The sequence below is a fragment of the Aplosporella prunicola genome (genome assembly GCF_010093885.1).
Source record: "Aplosporella prunicola CBS 121167 unplaced genomic scaffold K452scaffold_38, whole genome shotgun sequence".
NCBI classification, from domain to species: domain Eukaryota; kingdom Fungi; phylum Ascomycota; class Dothideomycetes; order Botryosphaeriales; family Aplosporellaceae; genus Aplosporella; species Aplosporella prunicola.
In genome coordinates, this window is record NW_022983566.1 from 92,539 (window position 1) to 115,122 (window position 22,584).

General features: G+C 54.9%; 12 protein-coding genes across 12 annotated transcripts; 5 read left to right on the top strand and 7 right to left on the bottom strand.

Annotated features, from left to right (window-relative positions):
• Window positions 1-289: 289 nt before the first annotated feature.
• On the bottom strand, window positions 290-1,342 carry K452DRAFT_292069 (uncharacterized protein). Its single transcript, XM_033541301.1, has one exon. It carries the CDS (start codon window positions 895-897, stop codon window positions 709-711), a length of 189 nt encoding a protein of 62 aa, XP_033392564.1. The 5' UTR covers window positions 898-1,342; the 3' UTR covers window positions 290-708.
• A 1,008-nt stretch (window positions 1,343-2,350) lies between these two features.
• On the bottom strand, window positions 2,351-3,059 carry K452DRAFT_117480 (uncharacterized protein). Its single transcript, XM_033535125.1, has one exon. The coding sequence runs from the start codon at window positions 2,779-2,781 to the stop codon at window positions 2,419-2,421; it is 363 nt and encodes a 120-aa protein (XP_033392565.1). The 5' UTR covers window positions 2,782-3,059; the 3' UTR covers window positions 2,351-2,418.
• On the top strand, window positions 3,059-3,958 carry K452DRAFT_117485 (uncharacterized protein). Its single transcript, XM_033535126.1, has one exon. It carries the CDS (start codon window positions 3,337-3,339, stop codon window positions 3,853-3,855), a length of 519 nt encoding a protein of 172 aa, XP_033392566.1. The 5' UTR covers window positions 3,059-3,336; the 3' UTR covers window positions 3,856-3,958.
• Window positions 3,959-4,507: 549 nt separating this feature from the next.
• Window positions 4,508-5,076, top strand: K452DRAFT_117493 (uncharacterized protein). The gene has a single exon (XM_033535127.1). The coding sequence runs from the start codon at window positions 4,653-4,655 to the stop codon at window positions 4,959-4,961; it is 309 nt and encodes a 102-aa protein (XP_033392567.1). The 5' UTR covers window positions 4,508-4,652; the 3' UTR covers window positions 4,962-5,076.
• Window positions 5,077-5,488: 412 nt separating this feature from the next.
• On the bottom strand, window positions 5,489-6,000 carry K452DRAFT_117500 (uncharacterized protein). Its single transcript, XM_033535129.1, has one exon. The coding sequence runs from the start codon at window positions 5,846-5,848 to the stop codon at window positions 5,525-5,527; it is 324 nt and encodes a 107-aa protein (XP_033392568.1). The 5' UTR covers window positions 5,849-6,000; the 3' UTR covers window positions 5,489-5,524.
• On the top strand, window positions 6,001-6,569 carry K452DRAFT_117499 (uncharacterized protein). Its single transcript, XM_033535128.1, has one exon. It carries the CDS (start codon window positions 6,154-6,156, stop codon window positions 6,436-6,438), a length of 285 nt encoding a protein of 94 aa, XP_033392569.1. The 5' UTR covers window positions 6,001-6,153; the 3' UTR covers window positions 6,439-6,569.
• Window positions 6,570-6,751: 182 nt separating this feature from the next.
• On the bottom strand, window positions 6,752-7,668 carry K452DRAFT_236882 (uncharacterized protein; the record flags this gene model as incomplete). The annotated part of the gene is made up of 2 exons (XM_033537543.1): window positions 6,752-7,284; window positions 7,365-7,668. The coding sequence occupies 2 exons, from the start codon at window positions 7,666-7,668 to the stop codon at window positions 6,752-6,754; spliced, it is 837 nt and encodes a 278-aa protein (XP_033392570.1).
• Window positions 7,669-8,695: 1,027 nt separating this feature from the next.
• Window positions 8,696-10,472, bottom strand: K452DRAFT_312865 (uncharacterized protein; the record flags this gene model as incomplete). Its single annotated transcript, XM_033543597.1, has 4 exons — window positions 8,696-9,331; window positions 9,379-9,845; window positions 9,912-10,232; window positions 10,469-10,472. 4 exons carry the CDS (start codon window positions 10,470-10,472, stop codon window positions 8,696-8,698), a joined length of 1,428 nt encoding a protein of 475 aa, XP_033392571.1.
• A 663-nt stretch (window positions 10,473-11,135) lies between these two features.
• K452DRAFT_279418 (uncharacterized protein) lies at window positions 11,136-13,668 on the bottom strand. Its single transcript, XM_033539418.1, has 4 exons — window positions 13,160-13,668; window positions 13,017-13,101; window positions 12,749-12,966; window positions 11,136-12,699 (listed from the first exon to the last, which is right to left on the bottom strand). The coding sequence occupies exons 1-4, from the start codon at window positions 13,356-13,358 to the stop codon at window positions 11,327-11,329; spliced, it is 1,875 nt and encodes a 624-aa protein (XP_033392572.1). The 5' UTR covers window positions 13,359-13,668; the 3' UTR covers window positions 11,136-11,326.
• A 632-nt stretch (window positions 13,669-14,300) lies between these two features.
• K452DRAFT_302445 (uncharacterized protein) lies at window positions 14,301-16,452 on the top strand (the record flags this gene model as incomplete). Its single annotated transcript, XM_033542590.1, has 2 exons — window positions 14,301-15,250; window positions 15,300-16,452. The coding sequence occupies 2 exons, from the start codon at window positions 14,301-14,303 to the stop codon at window positions 16,450-16,452; spliced, it is 2,103 nt and encodes a 700-aa protein (XP_033392573.1).
• A 329-nt stretch (window positions 16,453-16,781) lies between these two features.
• Window positions 16,782-19,538, top strand: K452DRAFT_312868 (uncharacterized protein; the record flags this gene model as incomplete). The annotated part of the gene is made up of 3 exons (XM_033543598.1): window positions 16,782-18,084; window positions 18,135-19,229; window positions 19,303-19,538. The coding sequence occupies 3 exons, from the start codon at window positions 16,782-16,784 to the stop codon at window positions 19,536-19,538; spliced, it is 2,634 nt and encodes an 877-aa protein (XP_033392574.1).
• Window positions 19,539-21,134: 1,596 nt separating this feature from the next.
• K452DRAFT_236878 (uncharacterized protein) lies at window positions 21,135-22,134 on the bottom strand (the record flags this gene model as incomplete). Its single annotated transcript, XM_033537542.1, has 4 exons — window positions 21,135-21,312; window positions 21,351-21,733; window positions 21,784-21,888; window positions 21,940-22,134. Coding segments are annotated over 4 exons (861 nt in total), but the record flags the coding sequence as incomplete, so codon positions are not given.
• Between the last annotated feature and the right edge of the window lie 450 nt (window positions 22,135-22,584).

A 22,584-nucleotide genomic window follows, 5' to 3' on the forward strand; every position in this document is an offset into this window, starting at 1 on the left:
CGTATCGCACAGCGTACAGCAGGCGCTGCGCGCACCCGTAGCCTCCGGCCGCCAGGCCGACCGACATGGCGCAGCCGGCACCCGCTCCCCGTCGTGCTGTCAATGTCGTCCCTCCTCCCACCACCTAGGTACAGCTCCTGCAGCTCGGGAGTCGGGAGTCCGGCGGCCGGCGCAGCGCAGCGCAGCGCAGCGCAACGCACCCACTTCCTCCGCCACCAGCACTGCTACCACCGTACTCCGTACATAACTCGCAGCACACCCAAACCAGCACAACGCCGAGCGCCCGCCCGCCCGCCCGTCCGTCCGTCATCGGTCGTATACGGCACTCGGCACCCCATCCCATGGCACCCTAACCCCTCCAACCCTCCATCCCAGCACCATCAGCAAGCAGCGCCGCCGCGCTCGTCCCACGCACTAAAGCAAGCAAGCGCAGCACACGGCACACGCTTCTCGTACCCGGCCGGAACAGCGCTGCCGGCGCGACGATCTTCGCGCTCGCGCGCGCCTTGCCCTTGGGCCGGGTGGGTGCCGGAGCCGGAGCTGGGACTGCTGGGGCTGGGGCTGGGGCCAAGGCGGCGGGTTCGGCGTCGCCGTGCTTGCTGCTTGCTGCGTGCTTGCGCTTGTTGCTTGTGCTGCGTGCTAGTGCTGGGTTTTTTGGGGTTGGGTGCGTGCTGAGATTGGCGTGGCTAGGGGACGGGATTACCTGCCTTACGGGATCAAGGCGGCGATGGGCGCCGGACACGAGGTGTGGTGTGGTGTGGTAGGATATGGGACGGGGCCTAAGGTTGGCAGTTGGGTAGGGACGGTGGTTGTGGCTGTGAGTGAGTGTGAGTGTGTGCGTGAGTGAGTGACGGAGATGTGGGTCGTAGGGCCGTAGGGCAGGGCTGCACGCGCCATGATGGGCGGCGACGGTGGCGGCGGTTGTGGTGGTATTGGTGGTAGGTGGTTGACGGTTGACGGTTGACCGACAGTGACTTGGTGACACTTGACGGGCGTGTGCCTGCTGCCTGAGGCGGATACCTTGGCTCTGAGATTGCGGATGCTGGGCAGCCAGGCCAACAAACAGCACCCAGGCACCGAGACATCTACGTACACCTGCCCACGACGCACGCAAGTATCCTTGCCTCATACAGCCGCCTCACCACCTACACCTCTCACACACACACACCCAATCCAGCCCCACCAAACCCAAGGCCCTCCACGCATCCCAGCTCCATCCTCCCAACTTCCCAACTCCGCAATCTCACAGCCTCAAAATTTACTACGTAGGTCCCATCACCCATCCTTCTATCCTTTCCTGTGTTTCAAACACGCACACTCAAAAAAGGCCCAACCACACGTCGTGCATCCAGGTACCTATGTCTACGTAGGTAGTACGTCCTCAGCCAAGATGCCAGATCCCCTCGCTGCCAAGCCCCCGCCTTACTGTAGTTACATAGCGCTAGCAAAGGCAAACGAAGCCCCCCTGGCCTTGTCGCGTGCCTGGTGCCTGGCGTGCCTGGCTTGCGGCCGTTGCAGCATTGCGTGCTGCCCGTTGCCCGTTACCCGTTACCTGTTGCCGAAGACGGCGATGATGATGGATGGTGATGATGATAATGATCGCGATCGCTAGAGTAGAGAACGATGATGATGACGACAATGGTGCTCTAATTAATGCCACGCCAACTAGCTAGAGTACTCTAGGAGTACTACTCTAGACCTACTCTAGTGGTTTAGAACTCCGCCGTCCTTTTTCCTACTCCTAGCGAGCACGGCAGGCGCAGGTAACCTTCTCTGGCACTCCCAGCACCGCCGCAGGGCACACGAGCACGCGCGCACGCACACGAACACGAGCGCGGTACGCCGCCGCTCCCGTTCCGCTTATGTTTGAGTGTGTGTTTTGTGTTTGTGTTTATGTTTTGCGCTTGGGGTTAAGCTTGGGGTGCGGTGCTGTACGATACGATACGATACGATGCGGTACGGCATGAGGAGCGTGTGCACAGGTCGGTGGCTTGAGAGCATGAACGAGCGTGCGGAAGACGATGACGAAAAAAGGAGGAGGGGGAGAGGGAGAAAGAAGCTTATTCTACAGTACGAGTGCGCTCGCGTGCCGCTGCCGCTGCCGCTGGGGGCGTGCCGTCATGGCTGGCCAGTCTGGCAGGTCTGGCAGGTCTGGCCGAGCTCCATGGCTGGAGCCGATGCCTGTACTCGTACTCTACTCGTACTCTAGATCGCGCACTCTTCGATGCCTTGATGCTGCTGCTGCTAGAGTACGAGTACTTTACTGCTGGTGCTGCTGGTGACGACAATGGCGCACGACGTCATGGTGGCAGAGGGCCTCGGCGACGCTCTCCCGCCGAGCCTCCGGGCCGCTCGCGCATCGCATCGGAGTCGGCCTCGGAGATGATCGTTTCGTCGATACGGTAGCTTAGGTACGGGTTACCTAGGTAGCCTAGGTCTATCTGAGACCTCGGGCGCGTGAGGCTGAGAGCGTAGTGCAGTGCTTCGTCGGTTGTTGGAGCGGGATCGGGATCGGGGCCCGCTCACTCTAGCTAGTGTTTGACGATAGGGTGTTTGCTGGCACCAACTCTTCCTAGGCTGGTGTTGGTGTTGGTGTCTACGGATTACCTTACCCACTTGCTTGCTTGCTGCTGCCTGCTGCCTGCGCCTGCGCCTCGCCTGCGCAATTTTTTTTTTTTTTTTTTTTTTTTTTTTTTTTTTTTTTTTTTTTTTTCCCTGTTGAGGCTTCTGTACACTTCCATTGCTACCGGGTAGGTCCCATACATACGTGGTCAGGCCCATAGGGCTGCTCCTTCGTGCCCATCCTGCCAACAGGTGGGTATCATTTCCTTTGCGCCGTGTGTCTCGCCCGGAGGCGGAGCAGGAGGAGGACGAAGAAAATCGAGCCCAGGCAGCCAGGCCAGCCAGCCAACACCAGCAGCACCACCACACGCCGGTATCGCTGGTCCGACACCCAGGCAGCCGGCCAGCCCGCGATGCGCTTAGAGTACCGCAGGTGCTCGTCCTCTAAAACCACAGGTACCGAGCCGGGGTGTGCCGGCGCGGCGCCAATGCCAACCAACGCCAACGCCAACGCCAACGCCGACGACGACGACGGTGGTGACGGCGGAAGACGGACGACGAGAGTCGAGAGAATGTTCTGGCGCCCGCTTAGTGCGCGTGCTTTGCTGCTAGAGGACAGTAGCTAGCGCGGTGACGTGCAGAGCCTCTCCGCTGCCGGAGGAAACGGTAAAGCAAGGGAAGGTAAGGGAACGGAAAAGGCAAAGAAATGTGCAGGCGGAAAAGCACAATAAGGCGAGAGAAGAAAAGAAAAGAGAGATAAAGAGGTGGTGAGACATGAGTGAAGAACACGGCGTCTGTCTGCGTCTGCGTTGCTTCCTGCAGATGCAGATGCGTCTGTCTGCCCCCACGCTCAGCCAGCCAGCCAGCCAGCCAGCCTTCCTTCTTCCTTCCATCAGTCAGTCAGTCAATACCAGCATGCGCATCAACAAATCAGCCCTCCGTCCCGTTCCATTCGCCCCCATCACCAATTCCCAATTCCACAATTCCTTCCTTCCTCCCATTCCTTCCCGTCCGCAGCCCCAACTCCTCATTTCCAATTCCCAATCTCAACATCAATTCCAATTCCATCCCACACCTTTCCATTCAGCTCCCAGCCACGCCGCCACGCCAAACGCCACGCAAAAAAAAAAAAAAAAACGCCACTCTGCGGTCCAGCCCGCGATAGCCTGCGTTGTGCAACTGTGGCTGCAGTTTGGCGGCGCGCGCACAGTGTCTAGGGCTGGCCCGCGGCTGGCCCGCGGCGTCTCGCGCTCGGTGGAAGGGAGATTGCGTGCCTGTCTGCTGTGCGAGTAGTAGGTATGCATGGGTCATGATGGGGATGCTTTTCTGCGCGTGCGCGCGTGCGTGCGTGCTGGGTCTGTGGTATGGTAGCTGGACCCTGGTGTGGTGGCGAGCTGAGGGTGGGAGGAGGGGAGGGTGTGGTCGTGGGTGTCTGTGTGTGAGAGAGCGAACTGTGCACGCCGTGCAGAGAAGGCGATCAGGAGTTGCCAAACCCTCGTATGTACTCCGTATTGTACGGGGAAGCGTGGTGGAAGGCGATCAGGAGGAGCACTCCTCTTCCGTGCAGAGACATACCTATTGTAGCAACCCCAAAGCAGCAGCAGCGTGGATCCAATAGCACGCTACCTACCATCCCCCTCACCCCCGGTGATCGACCACCACCTAGGTACTCAGCTAACCAACCAAGCAACTACATACCTTCCATTAGCATGCAAGCAGCAAAGCACTAAAGCACACACAAGCAAGCAAGTAGGTCCTGCGTCCGTGGTTTGGTTTAGTTCCGATGATGTCAAATACAGCAGCACGCACGCGCACGCACGTACTAGATAACTCTCCAGTCGATCCTCGAATCCAATAGCGCACTGATGCGGCAATCTCTCTTCCTGGTGGAGAGTGGTCGATAGTCGGGGTTGCCGTTGCCTTATTCGGCAGTATATCTTTATCTCCACAAGCGTGCTCTTAGTCCTCCAAGCTTGGGCGTAGCTGCGTAGCGATCTAGCTGAGAATGAATGAGAACGGAGTCCTGGCTACTGACAAGGCACTGAATTAAGAGCACAGCTGCGGGAGAGAGGTGTGGAATTCTGGTCGAAATGGTATTATTTCATGGCGAGGTTTGGTTACTTCCGCTTCTCATGTTGCTGCTTGCTTGCTTGCTCTACTCTACTCTGCTCTGCTCTGCGCGGCACCGCACGCAGCACCATCCATCATACCCACGTGCCGACCAGGGGAAGCGCTGGTTGCACATACGTGGTACACACACAGACAGCGCACATCCATCCACCACGCGAGCCCCTCTGCGCACACACATACATAGTCCCACAGCCCGCATAACAGCGTCCATCTTAACCTTCCTTACCTACCTCCCCACCAACAACAGCAGACCTGTTGTTGATCAGTAACTAGATAGCATCATCGTCATCCATATTATGATTGTGATTATGATTATAATATATATGCTTTGCTCAGCAACCACCGCCCCTGCCTTACTCCCCGCACCCCACGTGCGCGCATGCAGGCGCGCATATCACTGCCTCCGCTGCACCGGAGCTCAGATAGATTAGCTAGATCAGCTAGATCAGCTAGATCAGCCGTACGTATCGACATTGGCAACGCTGTCGATATTGCTATAGTCATAGTCATTGCCATTGTCGTTGTCATGGTCATAGTTATTACCTATCATTGTCACCAACCCTTCGATCTTCTCTTCTCCTTGCGCTATCCCTACTTCCTGCATAGCACTGAGCCGAGTTAATCACCTACCTACATGACAGCGCAATCCGCCTTGCACGAGCTGTATCCTCTCCCTCTCCCTCCCTCCTTCCCTACCAAGACAAGCAAGCAAATAAACAAGCAAACAAATACCTCTTGCATCTCTACTACACCTACACCAACACCAACACCCCATCCCATCCCACACCACCCACCCAACCCATCAGCACCATCTCCCCAAAACCTAAAACCCTCAAACCCCCCAACGCCGATCTGCCCCGCTCGCGGTCGATCTACTCTTTCCCCCATACACAAGTGAAAAGGAAAAGGAAAGGAACGGCAGCAAAAAACAGCACACGTTTAAACCCTCGGCACCAAACCCGGACGAGCGGCACCGGCAACAGCATCCCGGCACCCACGCAGAAGAGCGGAGAAGCGGAAAGGCCGAGGGCGTGATAGACAGGGTCCTGTGATCGAGTGTAGATCGCGCACGTACAATACATGCGCTCACCTCACCGTGCCGCACCACACGACACGACACGACGCGATGCGATGCGATACGACGCGATACGAGCATACGAGGGGTACTTTTTACAGGAAGTGGCCAGAGCGGGTGAAGCGCCTGAAGCAAGGGAAGCGAGGCGAGTAAAGTAGGTATGGAAGGGAGTTAAAACCGCCGCCGCTGACCGTAGGGATATTTATGCAAAGAAGGCACGGGTATTTCTGGCACACACACACACACACATCCACACACGTCACAGGAGACAAGACAAGGGCAAGAAGGCCCAAAATAAAACCCACACGCAACACAGCACAGTAAACAGTAAGCACGCAGAGTAAATAGGCAGTAACATCAGCAGCCACGAGCATGGGCATGAGTATATGCATATGCATAATAAAAACCTAGATAGATATTTGATAGAGACTACTACTACTACGGAGGCGACGAAGACCCGCAACGAAAAAGAAACCAGAAAAAAGAAAATAAAAGATGAAAAAAGGGAGATGAAGGAGAAGAAAAAGAAAACGCACGCACAAATGAACTCCTCGTCCGCGACGCTTTACCACTTACTGCTGCGCCTTACTACCCTGGCTATCTTTGTGACAGAAGTCGCCAGAAGAATCACCCGGCCCGCAGCAGCAGCAGTAGCAGCAGCAGATGAATAACATTGCAACTTTTCCTTCATGCCTTCGCTTCTCCCTTTGAAATGCCCGCTCCGCCAGCCGGCAATCTCATTCGCTTTTTCCTCACTCGCGCTCATTCTCATTATCCAATCTTCAAAGTCTTGATTTGTTCATCCGCACGATTCCGCTAGGCACACCTGTCCGCCTCTGATTCGTAGTCCTCAGTAGCGGCCGGCCTCTACAACAGTCGGAACCGTGCTTCTCGTAACGTGTTTGCGAAGGTGATGGGCGGGTGTGCCGCTCTATGCGAAACCCATGTCTCGAAAAGCAGAGAGCGACGTGTTCCGATGCCCGCTTACTGCGCCTTCTTGGGACCAGCAGCCGAGCCGCCGACGTACTTGTTGATGTCGGTGGCCTCGGTGGCCTGCTTCGCGAGGCCCTTAGCAGTCTCCCAGGCCTGGCGAACAGCAGGCGGCGAGCTCTGGTTCTGTACGGCCGCGTCGATGCGGGCGCTCAGGTGGCCAATGGCCTGCTGCACAAAGGTGCTCTGGCCAACGCGCGCACGGAAGAATGCGCTGTAGCAGACCAGCAGGAACCAGGAGCCCTTCTGGAACAGAATCGCGGAGCCGAGGATACGGAACCACAGAGCAATCTCAAGGATGGCGACGAGCGTCATGCTGGCGTCATAGTACTCCTTGACGAAGCGGCCGATGGTGTCAGAGAGGGCAGAGGGCTTGGGCTTGGAGCCGTCGGCCGTGGGAGGCTGCGGCTGAAGGACTGGCAGCAGGTTCGTGCGAGTGTACGTCAGGACGTGGAAAACGGAGTAGACAGCAAAAGGGAGAATTGCAAGAGAAATCTGGTTTTGGCTGAGCCACACCAGGGCCATGACTGGGAAAAGTTAGCGAAAATCCTTCACAAATGCAGACGTGCGGGTGGACTGCACAGGCGCAGCCAAGCGATGGACATACTCAGGTACTGGACGTTCTCGTCGGCAATCATACTAATGGGACTGCCCTGCTTGCCGGCACGCATGCGAGCGCGGTACGCCTTGTAGACGACAATGCCGTACGTGACAGCGGCGGCAATGAACGCCAGGCGGTAGGAGAAGCGAGCCCATCTCGAGTTGTAGTTGAACGTGATGTACGAGAGGCCGTAACGGAGGGTGCAGAAGAGGAGGGTGAGGTGGCCGCAGAACCAGGCAAACTGGAGAGTCTGGGCGAGGTGCATCAGGCGTTGCTGCAGAGGCATCGAAGCCGGAGGTGGGGGAGCCATGGCTGAAGAGGTTGAAGCGATGTCGTGTGCTGTGGTGGATAGGTAGCTAGGTTCTGCAGCGGTCAGTGACGGGTGTCTGCAAGCTAGGTGGGCGGATCTGCGGACGTGCGACAGGCTTTGTCGGAAGCGCGAGGGGACTCGGGTGGAATTTTCGCGCAGCGAGAACACCTGGCGCAATCGAGCAGAGGCGGTGCCTGAGCCTCACAATCGTGAAAGGAATGGCGGCGGCACAGCCAAGTAGCTCCTCCAGGTGCAACGGCGGGCGGGCGTGGGCAAAAAGTGGCACTGGGACTTACAGCAAGAGGAATTGCGGGAGCTCGAGTGGCTTCGCGAGTGCTGATCGAGCAGAGAGGAGGAATTGGTGTTGTTAAATGGTGATCTCTGACGTGAAGGGCTCGGTCGAGAACAGGGCAGGACAGTGCGGGCGGCAGTGACGAAATGGCGAGCCTAGCTTCCTACTTCCTAGGTACCTAGCCTCCACCTGTTCCATCCTCCCGCGCCTCGCTCCGTCCGCCATCACGTGTCACGCGGCCTCTACGACAAGGAGATTAAATTGAGTACTGGACGTGTCGTAGAATACACGCGAAGAAGCAATCTGTAGTCCCTGCCACCTACTGCCCTCCACAATGCGATCTACTCGTGGGGTTCAAATGGCTTTCGACCTGAACGAGACTGCAATGCTGGAGGTATCAATCAAGCACACGACAAAAACAAAAAAAGACAAAACAAAAAAAGGGTAAGCAACCAAGAAACGCAGGAAAAGAAGGGAACTGCAACCGCAACCATAAGAACAGAAAATTGATGATCCCCGTCCAAGCGGAACCCCCGGCGCACACCGGAACCCCCAACTCGCATCGCCGTCGTCTGTAATTACTTGCTCCGCCATCTCCCCATCAGTGCCGGCGGACGAAAGGGTGATTAGGGGGCCATCAGTGGAATCGAAACAGCAAAGAAAAGCTTTTGGTCAAGCAGTGGTGATGGCAAGACTGTGGTGCAACTGGCAGGGCGCATATCAGCACGTCGCGCCTTAGCGCAGCGAGAACCCCTTTCTCTTGCCCCTTTCCTCGATTGGCCGGCCAGTCTCGATCCGTTGCTTCTTCTCCTCCAGCTCTCCCCGTTGCTTGTCGAGCTGCTCCTTCATCTCCCGGTGCCTGGCGTACAGCTCCTCCTCGCTCTGGCGGAGTTTGCTCTCCTTCTCGGCCACCTTCTGCTGGAAGACCATCTTCATCTCCTGCTCCATCTTCTGAAGCTTTTGCTCGTGCAGCGAGCGCTCCTCCTCCTGCTTGACCGCAGGGTTGACCTCCTTGAACACGCTCGGGTCCTGGGACACGCCCATGGAAATGAGCTTGTCGGAGCGGTAGTTCTCGTAGAGAGAGTTGTTCGTGTGCTCCTTGAGCTCTTCCATGTGGGTGCGAATGAGCATTTGCCTGAGCTTGACGAAGTCGCAGTGCTCCTCGTTGTCGACCTCGATGACACCCCAGGGGTAGCGGCGACCGCGGACCTTGCGGCCGTCGGCCGTGCTGACGTCAGCGTTAGCACCGACAACGGCGAACGGCACCTTGGACATGATCTCAGTGTTCTCGGCGATCGTTTCCTCATCGTCATTCTCATAACGAGGGCCCTCGAAGATTTGGATGTTGTGATGCGTAATGTCCGCGAGGATCTGAAAACTGTTAGCGGTGACTTTTAGGTGACAGTTTTCAAACGTACCCTCTGCTTGAAGGAGTTGATCTCCTCATCGGTAAGGGTATCGGCCTTAGCAATGACAGGGATCAAGTTGACCTTGGTGTGAAGCCTGCGCATGACCTCGATATCCAAAGGCTTCAGGGAGTGGCCCGTGGGCTGGATGAAATACACGCAAGCATGGATACGGTTGTCAACAATGTTCATGCGGTTAACTTTGTTCTCGGCGTCAAGGTAAGCATCGTAACGCTGCTCGATGTTCTCGACGATCGGGCGCCAGGAATCGTCGTTGTTGACAAAGTCACCGAAACCCGGGGTGTCGACGACGGTAAGGCGGAGGCGGACACCATTCTCCTCGATATCGGCACTAATCGACTGGATGGCAACGGTCTTGGGAATGATGTCGAGCGAAGGAGGCTTGCGCTCCTTGGGCGGGTAGAGGGAAGTGTTGAACAGGGTGTTGACAAGAGTCGACTTGCCGAGACCAGATTCACCTAGAGGCTGTTAGTCAGTTTTCTCGAGTTGTCGAGGCTCGTCGCGTAATTGGACAATTCACGTACCAACGACCATGACGTTGAAGTTGAAACCCTTGCGAACACTCTTGCGGTGCCACTGGTTGGGCAGGTTGGCAAAACCGACATAGCCGGTAAGCTTCCTCCGGACAATGTTCCTCATGTCACTGGCAGCGGCGGCGGCGGCCTTGGGGTCCCTCGAGGAGACGGTCTGGGGAGCTTGCCCCAGCTGTCCGTTGGCCATGAGGTTGCTGCGTTCGACGTCGCCAGAAGTCGGGGTCGCGGGCTTGCCGTTGACGGGTGAAGCAGCGGAAGGCACCGGAGAGGCCCTTGCTGAGGAAGAGACGGATATGGGGGCGCCGTTGGTAGCTACAAAACACCAGATGTTAGCTTGGACAGCCGGTACCAAGATTGAAGCGACATGGCAGATATGCCATCTCAGGCCACTGGTAAACAAGGCGCCAGCAACCTGGAAATGCCCCGAACAGGACGATGACGGCTTGCGATTTGTGGGTTGTTTGCCGGGGTGGTGGTGCGGGCGCTTGGGTGTACGAGGCAGGCGTCGCAGTGGAGGTTGGAGCGACGGTAGGGGTCGGAAGGCTTACCCATGGCGACTGGAGCGGACGTAGACCGTGACGGTGGGCTTTCTTAACGAGAGACTACTGTGTGGTGAAGGGCGTGGTTAGCTTTGACTGGCATTGGTAAGCTCCCGCCGGCGAATTGCAAGCAGCCAGCAGCTGGCGCTCGAGCGGGAGGAGCCTCGGTGCGCCGGTGGCAGCTTGGGGAAGATGGTCGGTGGCGTACCAGTCAGTCTAGGTATGCTAAGCTTGGCGGCTTCTGGAGGCCAGAGAGTGGCGAGGAGGGAGCAGATGATTGTCAACAGTGCTCGAACGCAGCTGCTTCAAAAGGTGTTGAGTACTGGGAACAAGTGGTGCACGAAGACTCGTCGGTGGTGTAAAGGGGTCCTGCCTTCTGGGGGCAGGGATTAACTTGATTAGTCTTGGCGGCAACGGGGGGGCGGCCGAGCGTTGGGTGCGAGTCGTGGGGTGTGCGACTCGTCCCAGCCGCGCCTCGCACCTCGGGTGATGGATGATGCGTCGACGAGCAGGACTGGACTCTAGGCTGTCCAAAAGTAGGTAGGCACTGGGTGCGAGAGGCGGCGCTGCTGTGCTGTGCTGCTGTGCCTCAACCACGGCGCCTGCCTTTTTTTTTCTCCGTCGCGTCGCACACGGCTACGGCAGGGGAAATTATCACTCCCGCGCCCTCAACATGCCACGGTCCAATCACGTGTCGAACGCTCTAATTTAAGCAGCCGCGGCGATCACCATGGCCCGTTTTGGGCTGGTACGCCATCACGGCTGCTTGCCGTCATGCATGCACCGTTATCTGGAGAATCTCCATGTCTACCAAACAACGCCCAGGGTATATCTGCCATCGCTAACAATGCCCGCCTCGCTCTCCCCTCACCCCAGGCCTGCCAGCGTCTGCGCCAGCTGCTGCTTGTCATACTTGACGTACTTGCCCTTGCCCTTGTCGATCTCGTGGTACCGGTCCCAGAAGCGCCCGTACAGCGGCTCGATGATCGTCTGCACCTCCCGCGCCAAATGCGCCTTGACCTCCTTCTCCATGCCGTAGCTCTTGTGTTTGGCAATCAGGTCGTCAAACGACGTGTTGAAGCTCTTCCACTTCTCCTTCAGGCTGTCCTTGTCCTTGGAGCTCAGATTCTTGACCACTGCCGTCGAATCGATGCTGCTGGCTCCGCCGGAATGCGGGCGTCCTCCACGGTTGGTGTACTGAACATCTAGGAGATACGCTGAAGGTTCGCGCCATGCTTCCAAGTACATGGTTGTGCCCTTCTTGCGCCATGTCTCCACCATCTTGCCCGCACCTCCCATCAGCGGCGCCAACTCCGAGGAGCGAATCATCCTATCGACGACTGCAACATTATTCGCGATGAAGACGCCTTGCAACGGCCTAGTCTTGTGCAGCATCCGGCCCTTGGCTTCAAGTTCCTTCAGCTGGGTTTCGATCATCTCACTTGCATAATGGACAAAAAGCTCCCGACCATCAGCTCCAACGTCAATGTTTGATGAAGCAACAGAATTGGACGACCAGCCTCCGTCTCCAAGCGAGATCAGGATCGAGGAGAGAGGAGTAAGATAGTTCGTCATTTGTTGGAGGCGAGCCATCATTTCAGCGGTAGTTGGCGACGACCCTCCGTCAATGGGCAAAGCAATTAAGGTTACGACCTTATTCCGTGTATCATCGAGGAGCTTCCGTAACGAAGATTTTGCTGTTTCTCGGACTGGCTTTAAGGAATCAGCAATGGGCTGCTTGAGCTGCCCTGTGTTGGACTCTAGCCTCAATGAGAGGTTGGAAACAATGTCGATAATTTCGTATGCAAGGAAGCAATCGGTAATCAAGTTGGCCTTGACGTGGTTGTTCAACTCGCGCAGCGTCTTGGCAAATTCGTTGAGTGATCCTTGGCATGTCTGGGAATAAACACGCGGCCAGTCTTCACGAGAAAAGACCGGGCAAACGTTGTTGTACTCAGCCACGAACAAGCCCTCTAAGCCTGCTGCATACGTGCCTATGCCGTTGGTTCCTTGACGGTATAAAGCGTCCACGGTAGTCTTCTTCGCCGTAGACATACATGCTGCAGCCAAATTGCGTATCGTGCTTGATATATAATCCCCGCGGACATCTGCGTATATTTTGATGGTAGGGGTATCACGGAGATCGGTCTGTGATATCTGCGCTACCGATGCAGATATATGTGCGTTTATGGTCCTAAGACGAGATATCTTGTCCTCTGGTAAAGCGGGAAACGGGAGTTCTGTTTTGTGTCAACACAATTGCACCTCGGCTGTTGGGGATTGACGGACGCTTGGTAATGTAATGGAGAGGTTCTACAGCACGAGCATCCTCTCTTAATATCTCCTTGAAGACATCTTCCAGTTGCTTGGTACCTCTCTTCAGGAGAGAGTTGAGTTCGGCGATGGCCTGTTGGTTTGATCGGAGGTTCGAGTGTTTCAGGTCGCTAAGGGCTTGGGTGGTGCGGTCCAGAGATGCAATAAAGTCGGGCAAGCCAACCTTCTTCGGACTATACGGTGTTAGCGGCAGTCCAACCTACGCGTTACTTGTCGTACGTACCCTGCGTTGATGACACGCTCCTCGCTGCCCCTTTGATCGAGAGGCGCCCGTATGCGATCAATCGCCTCTATGATTCTGTCCACATCTGCATGAAAGTCAGCGTTTGACCCGCACCTTGCCCCGCCCCCTCGAGTGACCCATACTGTTATTCATAGTCTGGAGTTTCTGCGTGTTTCCGTATATAGGCCCGATAGCCTCTGCCACGCTCTTGCCGCTCGTTTCCATGCGGGTAAGAGAGCCTTGGATTTTCTTGGTCAAGGTCTTCAGCTTCTCCATGTTCGCGAAGAGCACCTCCACCTCCGCGCTCTCCTCCGCGAGCGCGGCCTTCCGCGGGGCTACCATCGTGTCGGCGATGTCGGCGGCGGTGACGATTCGAGGGATGACTTCGGGACGGCGGTGTGAGGCGTGAGAGCCCAGAACTGGGGGGGCGGCGATGACAGGGACCTGGCACCGGCGCGGGAGACGCTCGCGGAGTTGGCTGCTGGCGGGAGGGAATATCAACGGGGGCTCGCTTTGTGCATCGTACGGTCTGAGAGGCCACGGGCGGAGCTGCAACTGCTTGGTGACGGCAGAGAGCTGGAGCCGGACCCAGTTTAGTTGCGGGCGCTAAGGCTGTCAGCTCCCCCAGAGCAAGTGGGCAAATCATGGCAATTCCACCCGGCTGACACCCGGTTTTTCAACAATCGCATCATGACATATGTATGATCTTCCGTCACGCTGTGGGTGGAGAAAACTACCTCCTGCGCCTTCCGCCAACCTCCGTCGCTCTTTTCCACAAAACGCTCACCTTCAACGGCTATGCGAACGCTCGCGATTGAGCATGCAATAACACTACCGCAAATTTATTCATACATTTCTTTACATCCATGGCTCGGCTGTCGGATCTGCCAAAGCACAGCGTAGCTTGGTTTCACGGCAGCAGGTAAGGCCTACCACGAGGCTTGCGCGGGTCTTTGACTGACAGAGCTGTCAAGGAAAGTAGGCGGAAGACGACTTCAAGATGTTCGATTCCTTAGCAATTGGCGCACGTCGCATCGCCTTTCCGGCGCATTATTGCTCACAACCACCGCTGGGGGCCTTTTGACTTGCGGCTACTATACGAAGACAGCCCAAGGCTGGGTATCCACCAGGACCCTTCATAATGACAGTTCGAAAGATGCCGCCAACTGGCCATCTGGAACCCCAGAGATAGGGAAGAGGCGGAAAGGTGGTAGCGATTACGAACTACAATTCAGAAAGGATGAAGGCAAGCCAGGACAACAAGCGCCGCCACGGCAAACCAAGATGCACGTCGATGGGCAGGAGAAGGAAGCCAAGGCAGATTCCTCCTGGCAAGGCATCGCAGCAGCGATAGCCTCCTTACCCGATACCGTGACGCATTTGGGTGACACGATTGCCGGTTATATCGTCCCAGACTGGATCCGAATACTACCCGGATTTATTAAAAAACTTCAGAATGAGCTCTCGATAGCTCCAGGCACATTGGCAGATGAGATATGGAAAGACGCAAACGACCCGGAGACCAACCCAGAAATCGTTTGGGACGCGCGCGTACGCATTTCCGGCGACCTGTGCGAGGAAGAAAAACAATTCCGGCAGAAGCGCAAAGTTTATGTTCGTCGGGCGCTGGCAAAATACCTAGGCATGGACGAGAACGAAATCCATCCGGATGACGTGCCTACAATAGCCATGTGTGGCTCGGGCGGCGGTCTTCGTGCTCTAGTTGCAGGATCCTCTTCATACCTTTCAGCTCAAGAGGCTGGGTTATTCGACTGTGTCACGTACACAGCTGGGGTTAGCGGAAGTTGCTGGCTTCAAGCTTTGTATTATTCAAGTCTTACCGGTCAATGCCACCAGAAGCTCATCAGTCATCTCAAAAACAGGCTGGGGGTTCACATTGCCTATCCTCCCCCGGCGTTAGCGATGCTCAACAGTGCACCTACCAACAAATATTTGTTGAGTGGTGTGGTTGAGAAGTACAAAGGAGTTCCAGGGGCTGAGTTTGGGATTGTCGACATCTACGGCCTTTTACTTGCCTCGCGCCTTTTGGTGCCCAAGGGCGAGCTTGCTGTCAATGACGAGGACCTGAAGATCTCTAGTCAACGTCTATACGTCGATAACGGAGCCAATCCTTTGCCGATCTATACAGCGGTTCGACATGAAATCCCACCCGCTGTCTCAGAGGGGGACGCAGAGGCTCACAAGCACAATGAAGCGTGGTTCCAATGGTTTGAGTGGGTACCCCGACACCCCAATACGGTGACCAGAAGTTGATTGAAATAGGTTCACGCCGTATGAAATGTGGTGTGAAGAACTTGGGGCTGGCATCCCCACATGGGCTGTTGGGCGCGAGTTCTCAGAGGGCAAGTGTCGTTGGAGGGATAACGGCCTCGCCCTACCGGAACTGCGCCTCACTCTGCTGATGGGAATCTGGGGCAGTGCGTTCTGCGCCACATTATCCCATTATTACAAAGAGATAAGACCCGTTGTGCAGGGTATTGTGGGATTTGCAGGGATTGACCAGATGATTGCCGACCGCGACCACGATCTTGTCAAAATGCATCCAATTGACCCTGCTGTAATCCCAAACTATGCGCTTGGTCTACGCGGAGCACTCCCTCACTCAACACCGGAGAGCATGTTCGAGACGACGAATCTGCAATTGATGGATGCGGGGATGAGCAACAATCTTCCTCTTTACCCGCTGCTCAGAGAGGGACGAGATGTTGACATCGTCATTGCATTTGATGCTTCCGCCGACGTTCGGACAGATAACTGGCTCAAGGTCGCGGAAGGTTACACGAAACAGCGGGGCATCGTAGGCTGGCCAGTCGGTGCTGGTTGGCCACCAGCAAACGCTTCGACAGAAGAGATTGCAGAGGACTTGGAGGCTGCTCAAGCACACAATCAAGACAAAGCAATTGAGAAGCTTGAAGAGGCCCAAAGCACACAAGCCGAGCATGAAAAGAAGCATCCCCATCCGAAGGGCAGGCCTGATGATCTAGGATATTGCAACGTCTGGATAGGGACAACCGAGGAACGAATTACGGAGGAAGAATTGTCGTCGGGCAGAAAGCGAGTGGAGGAGGATTGGGAGCTCACAAGGCCTGATGCCGGCGTGGCTGTTATCTACTTCCCTTTTCTGGCGAACCCCAAGGTCAAGGGAGTGGATCCGCGCACGTCAGATTTCATGTCTACATGGAATTTTGTCTACTCGCCGAAAAACATTGACAAAGTGGTGGATCTGGCACGAGCAAATTTCGAAGAGGGCAAAGAACAGACCAAACGGACTGTGCGGGCAGTGTACGAGAGGAAAAAGTCGAGGAGGCTAGCTAGAGAGGCTGAGGAGAAGGAGAGGCGTAGGCGGTGGAAGATCAGGACTAACCGGGTCGGGCGCGGCCTTGGAGAGGCAGACCACGGTGACCAGTTCAGCTGAATGATACCCGACGGGAGATGGTGGACCAAGGATTGAAAAAAAAATTAATTAAGACATTGAATTGAGCCAAGACTAGGTAGTGTGAGGTGAGCGGCGCATGTGTGATGACGTCGTGAAGAGGATCCGCTTCCATGCCGGATCGTCAGAGGCAGTCAGCCCCGCGTGCCCGCGCCTGCCTTGATGTTGCGGAGCACCACCGGACGCAAACCATCTCGCAGGGATTGTAGCAGGCTTGTGCAGCCTCTCACGGCTGTTCGGCAGCGTCCGTAACTATATTAAACCTTCCCGCCTCCCTGGTCGCTGGTGCAGCCTCCATTCGCTCGCCCACCATGGCTCCCACCCCTACCGAAGCCCAGCGCGAACAGGAGCAGCACGAGGAGGCGTCGCACAATCCCAAAGGTCTCAAGGAGCACATCAAGCATCCATTCCCGCACCTTCGCGAAAAGCTCAGAGACACGCATCTCTACGAAGCCAAGGTCCAGCTGAACCATCTCAAGCACAAGATTGGCAAGCTCGACAACCTCATCAACCCCAATCACCGCCATGACGAGGAGCATGAAAAGCGCACCGATGCCAAGAGGACCGCGATCGCCGAGAGTCACCGTTTCGAAAGCTTTGCGCCCGAGCGCGACGGCAACCTCGTCAAATGGTATATCGACGGCCGCGACTACTTCTGGGCTGTATCCGTGGCCCTGGAAAGAGCTAAGGAAACCATCTACATCGCCGACTGGTGGCTGTCTCCTGAGCTATTCCTGCGCAGGCCCCCCTACTACAACCAGGAATGGCGGCTGGACCAGGTGCTGAAACGCCGCGCCGAAGCTGGCGTAAAGATCTACGTCATCGTCTACAAAGAAGTTCAGGCCGCGATTACGTGTAACAGTGCCCACACCAAGCACGCCCTGACGGCATTGTGCCCGCCCGGCTCCCCAGGGCACGGCAATATTAGGGTTATGCGGCACCCGGACCACAATGTTTTTGAGAACATGGGAGATATGACTTTTTACTGGGCCCACCATGAAAAGTTTATTGTAATCGACTACGCAATGGCGTTCATTGGCGGGTTGGATTTGTGCTTTGGTCGTTGGGACAACAAACAGCACCTGATGGCCGACGTGCACCCTGGAGGTGTACGAGACGAAGTTTTCCCAGGCCAAGACTTCAACAACAACCGTATCATGGACTTCCAGTCTGTTGAGGATTGGAAGTCGAACGAGCTCTCCAAGGCCGAATACGGTCGTATGCCATGGCACGATGTCGCTATGGGCGTTATTGGACCGTGCGTCTATGACATTGCGGAGCATTTCATTCTTCGCTGGAACTTGGTCAAGCGAGACAAGTACAAACGTGATCAGCGGTATGACTGGCTCATGCTGGAGGGGAGATTGGGTGACGATGAGGACCTGGTTGCAGTGCAACGCCCGAAGCACCCGGTTGGAGAGTATATCCAGCATCCTCGAAGCCCGCTAGACACTAAACCGCTGGACGGTACCCAAGGAAGCGTTCATGCTCAGATTGTCAGGAGCAGCGCTGATTGGAGCAGTGGTATATTGACGGAACACAGCATTCAGAACGCATATTGCGAGATTATCAGAAATGCTCAGCACTATGTCTATATTGAGAACCAGTTTTTTAGTAGGTTTCAATCTCGTTGCTGTAACAACGAACTATACTAACAATCCTAGTCACCTCTACGGGCGAATCACAATCTCCTATCCACAATCAGATTGGCCGCGCCATTGTCGACGCCTGTGTCCGCGCTGGCAAAGAAGGGAGGAAGTTCCGCGTCATCATCGTCATCCCCGCCATTCCTGGGTTCGCTGGCGATCTCAGGTCTGCTGCTGCCACTGGTACTCGCGCTATTATGGATTACCAGTACAAGTCCATTAACCGCGGCGAGCACTCTATTAAGGAGCAGATCCGCAAGGAGGGCGTCAACCCGGATGATCACATCTTTGTGTTTAACCTCCGTTCATATGACCGTCTTAACACGACGCCTGCTATGAGACGCCAAGAAGAGGCATCAGGCGTCACCTACCAGGACATTCAGCGTGCGGAAGCCGAAGAGATCATGTCCAGCGGTGTTCATGGTGCGGCTGGTGACTCTTCCAGCAGTAGTGAGGGAGGATATGATTCGGACGGGGGGGATGAGGAACGGCAAAGACTGCAGGATAAAAGGCGACGTTTCGAATCGAAGCGCAGAGAAGCCGGACTGGAAAAAACTCAAAGCAAGGCAGGCGTCATCAGCAAAGACTCAATCGCACAAAACGCGCTCGAGGGCGAAGGTGCTGTTAGTGATGAGCGATGGGACCCTGACGACCCCGACTCGGAAAAGCAGAACTTTGTGCAGGAGGAACTGTACATCCACGGCAAAGTCTGCATCGTCGACGACAAGATCGCCCTGTGCGGCAGCTCCAACATCAACGATCGCTCTCAACTCGGCTACCACGACTCGGAGCTCACTATCGTCATGGAAGACACCAACACAGTGCAGTCCACTATGGATGGCCAGCCGCATCAGGCGGGACACCATGCCACAACATTGCGCCGCATGCTATGGCGTGAGCACCTCGGCCTTATTAAAGCCCAACAGTACGACGCTTCGGATGATCCCAACGCTCAGCCCCCGGGCGATTGCCCGAACGACGCCGTCAAGGACGAAGTATACCAGTGGCTGGAGGACCCGCTTAATGAGGACGTGTGGAACATGTGGACAGGGCGGGCGACGAAGAATACAGAAATCTTCCGCGACTTGTTCCACGCAGACCCGGACGACAACAGTATGCATTGGCCCTCCTCTCCCTTACTCCTATGCTTTCAGCCAAAGACCAGTGCTAACGATTCGCTATCTAGTTAAAACATTCGAAGACTACGCCACTTTCCTGCCGTCCACCGACCCGAACAAGACAGACACGCAGCATAAGCAGGGCCATCTGTACGCCGTGGATCGTCCGATCGAGGAGATCAAGAAGGCGCTCGATGAGATCAAGGGACATCTTGTCTGGATGCCGCTTGATTTCTTGAAGGACGCGAATATGGCTGAAAAGGGCCTGCAGGTCAATGCTTACACGGAGAGTATTTACACCTAAGGGGCTGTGCTTGAGACATGAGAGAGGCGGTTTATGTGGAACATGGTGTCGAGCTACAGCGGCGACGCCGGCGACGACGGGAAAAGCTCCAAAAGGCTTGACTTGGCAAGAGGGACGTTTAGGCGCAGCCGCAGTTGGGCTGATGAGATGGCGGCTTCGTGATTCCCGCTTTTCATTCTACTTCTGTTCTTCCTACTTCTTCCTTTTTTTTTTTTTTTGTTTTTATTCACTTACGATGAACGACGGCGTCCTCCGGTTTGTATCATCATGACGACGGACGCGCCACGAATTTCTTCTCTTGGTACCATTCATTTAACGCTACTTATTTTATATTTTTTTCAATAGTCGTAATCTTTGATACCTGCATATTTTCTACTTGATTGGTAGTGGGCTGTGGGTCTTTACCAGTAGTGGTGGTACCGGCATTGATTTGAAACTTAGGCCCTGCTTGTTGATGTGGTGTGTCGCGGAGAGCGGCATGAGAGCCGCCGGCACGTGGGAGGGGTGGAGTTGTGGGGTCGTGAGATTGGGAGGTGCTGTGTTTATGCGCAAGGGTCCTTGCTAGATGGACTGTGGTCTAGAAGGCTGGACAATGAGTGGTTTCAGAAGCACGGTTTTCTTGTCCTTGCTGCTGATATACATGTTCGGGAAGTTTTACGGTAAGTTAATGCGCTCGGCGGTTGTGGTGAGATTTCGATGCCCTCGGCTGCTCCCGCTGTGGTGGCAGCTTTGTTCAAGACGATCTCTCACGGTTCACAGGATGCGCACACTGTGCAATAGTAACAGGCATCTACCACGTATATCACATCTGGCCACAACGATATGCTCGACACGGTTTTCGGGGATTTATGTATGTGTGTATAAAATTCCAAATTCCATCTCACTTAGCGGAGAAACTGGTTCCTGTTCCGGTAACCCCTCAACTCCCTGCCATGGCATCGCAATCGTATAGGATATATACTTGATTCAAGGAAAGCAAAAAAGGGGATATAGAAGAAAACGTAAGTCTAAGCCGCTCTAAACCATGTTGGGGCCCAGCTCGTGCGTGATATCCACGCAAACAAACTCTTCCTCCTCTTCTTCCTCTTCTCTCATTCTATTTCTACTGCCATGCCGGTTGACGTCATTTAACTCGTGTTCTTCAGCGTAAAGAGAGGGAGTAGAAGGAGTAGAGCGGGGAGAGTTGAGAGAGTAAGGAAAGCTAGGAGAGCGAGGAGAATAAGGGTAGCCAGGAGAACGGGGGTAAAAGAAACTAGGAGAGCGCGGGGAAGAAGGAAAATGAACAGAACGAGGAGAGTAAGGGAATTTTGAAGAGCGAGGAGAATAGGTAGAAAGTTCGTCCTTTGGAAGGTGATTTGGAACCGAGCGAGGAGAGTTTGAAGAGCAGGGCGAGTAACCAGACAGCTCGTCCTTTGGAACATGTTTCGGGACCGAGCGAGGAGAATAAGGGAAATTGGAAGAGCAAGGCGAGTCGACAGATAGCTCGTCCTTGGGAACCTGCTTCTGATATTTTCGCATGTCTCTTCCCGTAGCGGAAGAGATCCCCGTGGGGCTTTTCTTGCGGAGGCCCAGACATGTGGATCTTCGGGATTGTTGGACAAGAGGACCGAGAGTAGGAAGACATGCGCTGATGATTCCGACGAATGGTTCGACGCATGTCCACGCGAAGGCTGGGCATAGGTACCAGGACTTGTCGAGTTCGGTCATGAGGTGATGCATGGCTTCGATTCGAGCACCGCATGCTCCGATAACACTGCCAAAGCATACGAGTAAGCTTCTCTTCCTTGGAGAAGATTTTTAGGATATACATACAAGACTCCCAGAGCAAGCATGCCAGATACAGCTAGTTTGTTTGCTGTTGTCGTGTGCAATGTCCAGACCGGATAGATGGGCATGAGCAAGATGACGATGTCGACCGCCATTGCCCAAATGGCATTCTGCCAATAGAACCTAGGTAGGTCCATGCATACGCCAGTTTTCAGGAGCAGTGGGTTTGTGTATTGCTCCCAGATAAGTGATAAGGGCCGGCAGCCAGCATTCAGGACAATTATAACTGTGACCCAGTAGCTGATGATGAGAAACAGGCCGAAGTAGTAGACGTATTTAAAGTTAAATATGCGTCGATAATAGAGTAGGATCGAGAGCTTCGTGCACGTTACAGCCGTACTGTATATCAGACCGTCGGCATAAATAATCTACGAATAAATTTTAGTATTTATATCTAGATCAAGACAAAAACACTTACCTTGAGAAGGCTGGTGATGTTTTCGGGCTTAAGGGCCCAAATGTGCTTTCCACTCCCATGCTTTCCAGATTCAAAAGCACAGGACGCAGAGCCTATACTAATGATCTAAAGCTAGTTAGCACCAAAAACGTTGCTAAAACTTCTTTAGAAACTTACCATGCCAAGTATTAACCAATAGTCATCCGCCTTCATGTAAGGGTCCTTCGAGATGTACTTTGCTACGAAGCGTAGTGCGAAGATGATGACAGTAAGGACGATAACGACAATTATGGGGGCCCAAATGACATCTGAAGCATTTTCGGTGAGGTCGAGTCCAGCTGGAGGAAGACCAAAGATGTCTTCGGGTCCCATCGTCTATCGACTGCAAGTCAAGACGGAGGATAAGGCTGGGACGGGAGAGTGTTAAGATGTGGTGGGTCCCATTGGGCGACGAAAGTCTATTTATCGCTGATAGTCCGGGACGGTTAATGAAAGATTCTAGATTTAGGACCCGCATTGAGCAGTGTAATGTTCTCCAACAGCTTTCTTACCTCGGGCTGACACAACCGATTGACATCATTACCCACCTATGGCCATCAGGATTCACGTTAGACTGTTGGGTGCTATGGTAAACTTCCTCTCTGCCACAGTGGCTCTGCCCCATTCTGAATTTGATACTCCGCAGCTCGGTAGGCTTTCTGCTCTGTGAGGCTTCAGCCGCAACGTTCCAGAGATATCGGCACGAAGATTAAGTTATTAATAAAGTCCTATGCCTGTTTTCAGCCGCTTTATCCCTGATTTAGTATCAGCTCCTCCAGGCTT

What these genes read in the sequence shown, in the direction of transcription:
- K452DRAFT_117493 (XM_033535127.1), top strand. Translation starts at nt 4,653, where the DNA reads ATGGTATTATTTCATGGCGAGGTTTGGTTACTTCCGCTTCTCATGTTG.
- K452DRAFT_117499 (XM_033535128.1), top strand. Translation starts at nt 6,154, where the DNA reads ATGCATATGCATAATAAAAACCTAGATAGATATTTGATAGAGACTACT.
- K452DRAFT_117485 (XM_033535126.1), top strand. Translation starts at nt 3,337, where the DNA reads ATGAGTGAAGAACACGGCGTCTGTCTGCGTCTGCGTTGCTTCCTGCAG.
- K452DRAFT_292069 (XM_033541301.1), bottom strand. Translation starts at nt 897, where the DNA reads ATGGCGCGTGCAGCCCTGCCCTACGGCCCTACGACCCACATCTCCGTC.
- K452DRAFT_279418 (XM_033539418.1), bottom strand. Translation starts at nt 13,358, where the DNA reads ATGGTAGCCCCGCGGAAGGCCGCGCTCGCGGAGGAGAGCGCGGAGGTG. An exon ending in ACTCCAGACTATGAATAACA is followed by an intron (nt 13,102 to 13,159) that starts GTATGGGTCACT and finishes ACTTTCATGCAG; the next exon opens with ATGTGGACAGAATCATAGAG. An exon ending in GAGCGTGTCATCAACGCAGG is followed by an intron (nt 12,967 to 13,016) that starts GTACGTACGACA and finishes AACACCGTATAG; the next exon opens with TCCGAAGAAGGTTGGCTTGC.
- K452DRAFT_117500 (XM_033535129.1), bottom strand. Translation starts at nt 5,848, where the DNA reads ATGCTCGTATCGCGTCGTATCGCATCGCATCGCGTCGTGTCGTGTCGT.
- K452DRAFT_117480 (XM_033535125.1), bottom strand. Translation starts at nt 2,781, where the DNA reads ATGGGCCTGACCACGTATGTATGGGACCTACCCGGTAGCAATGGAAGT.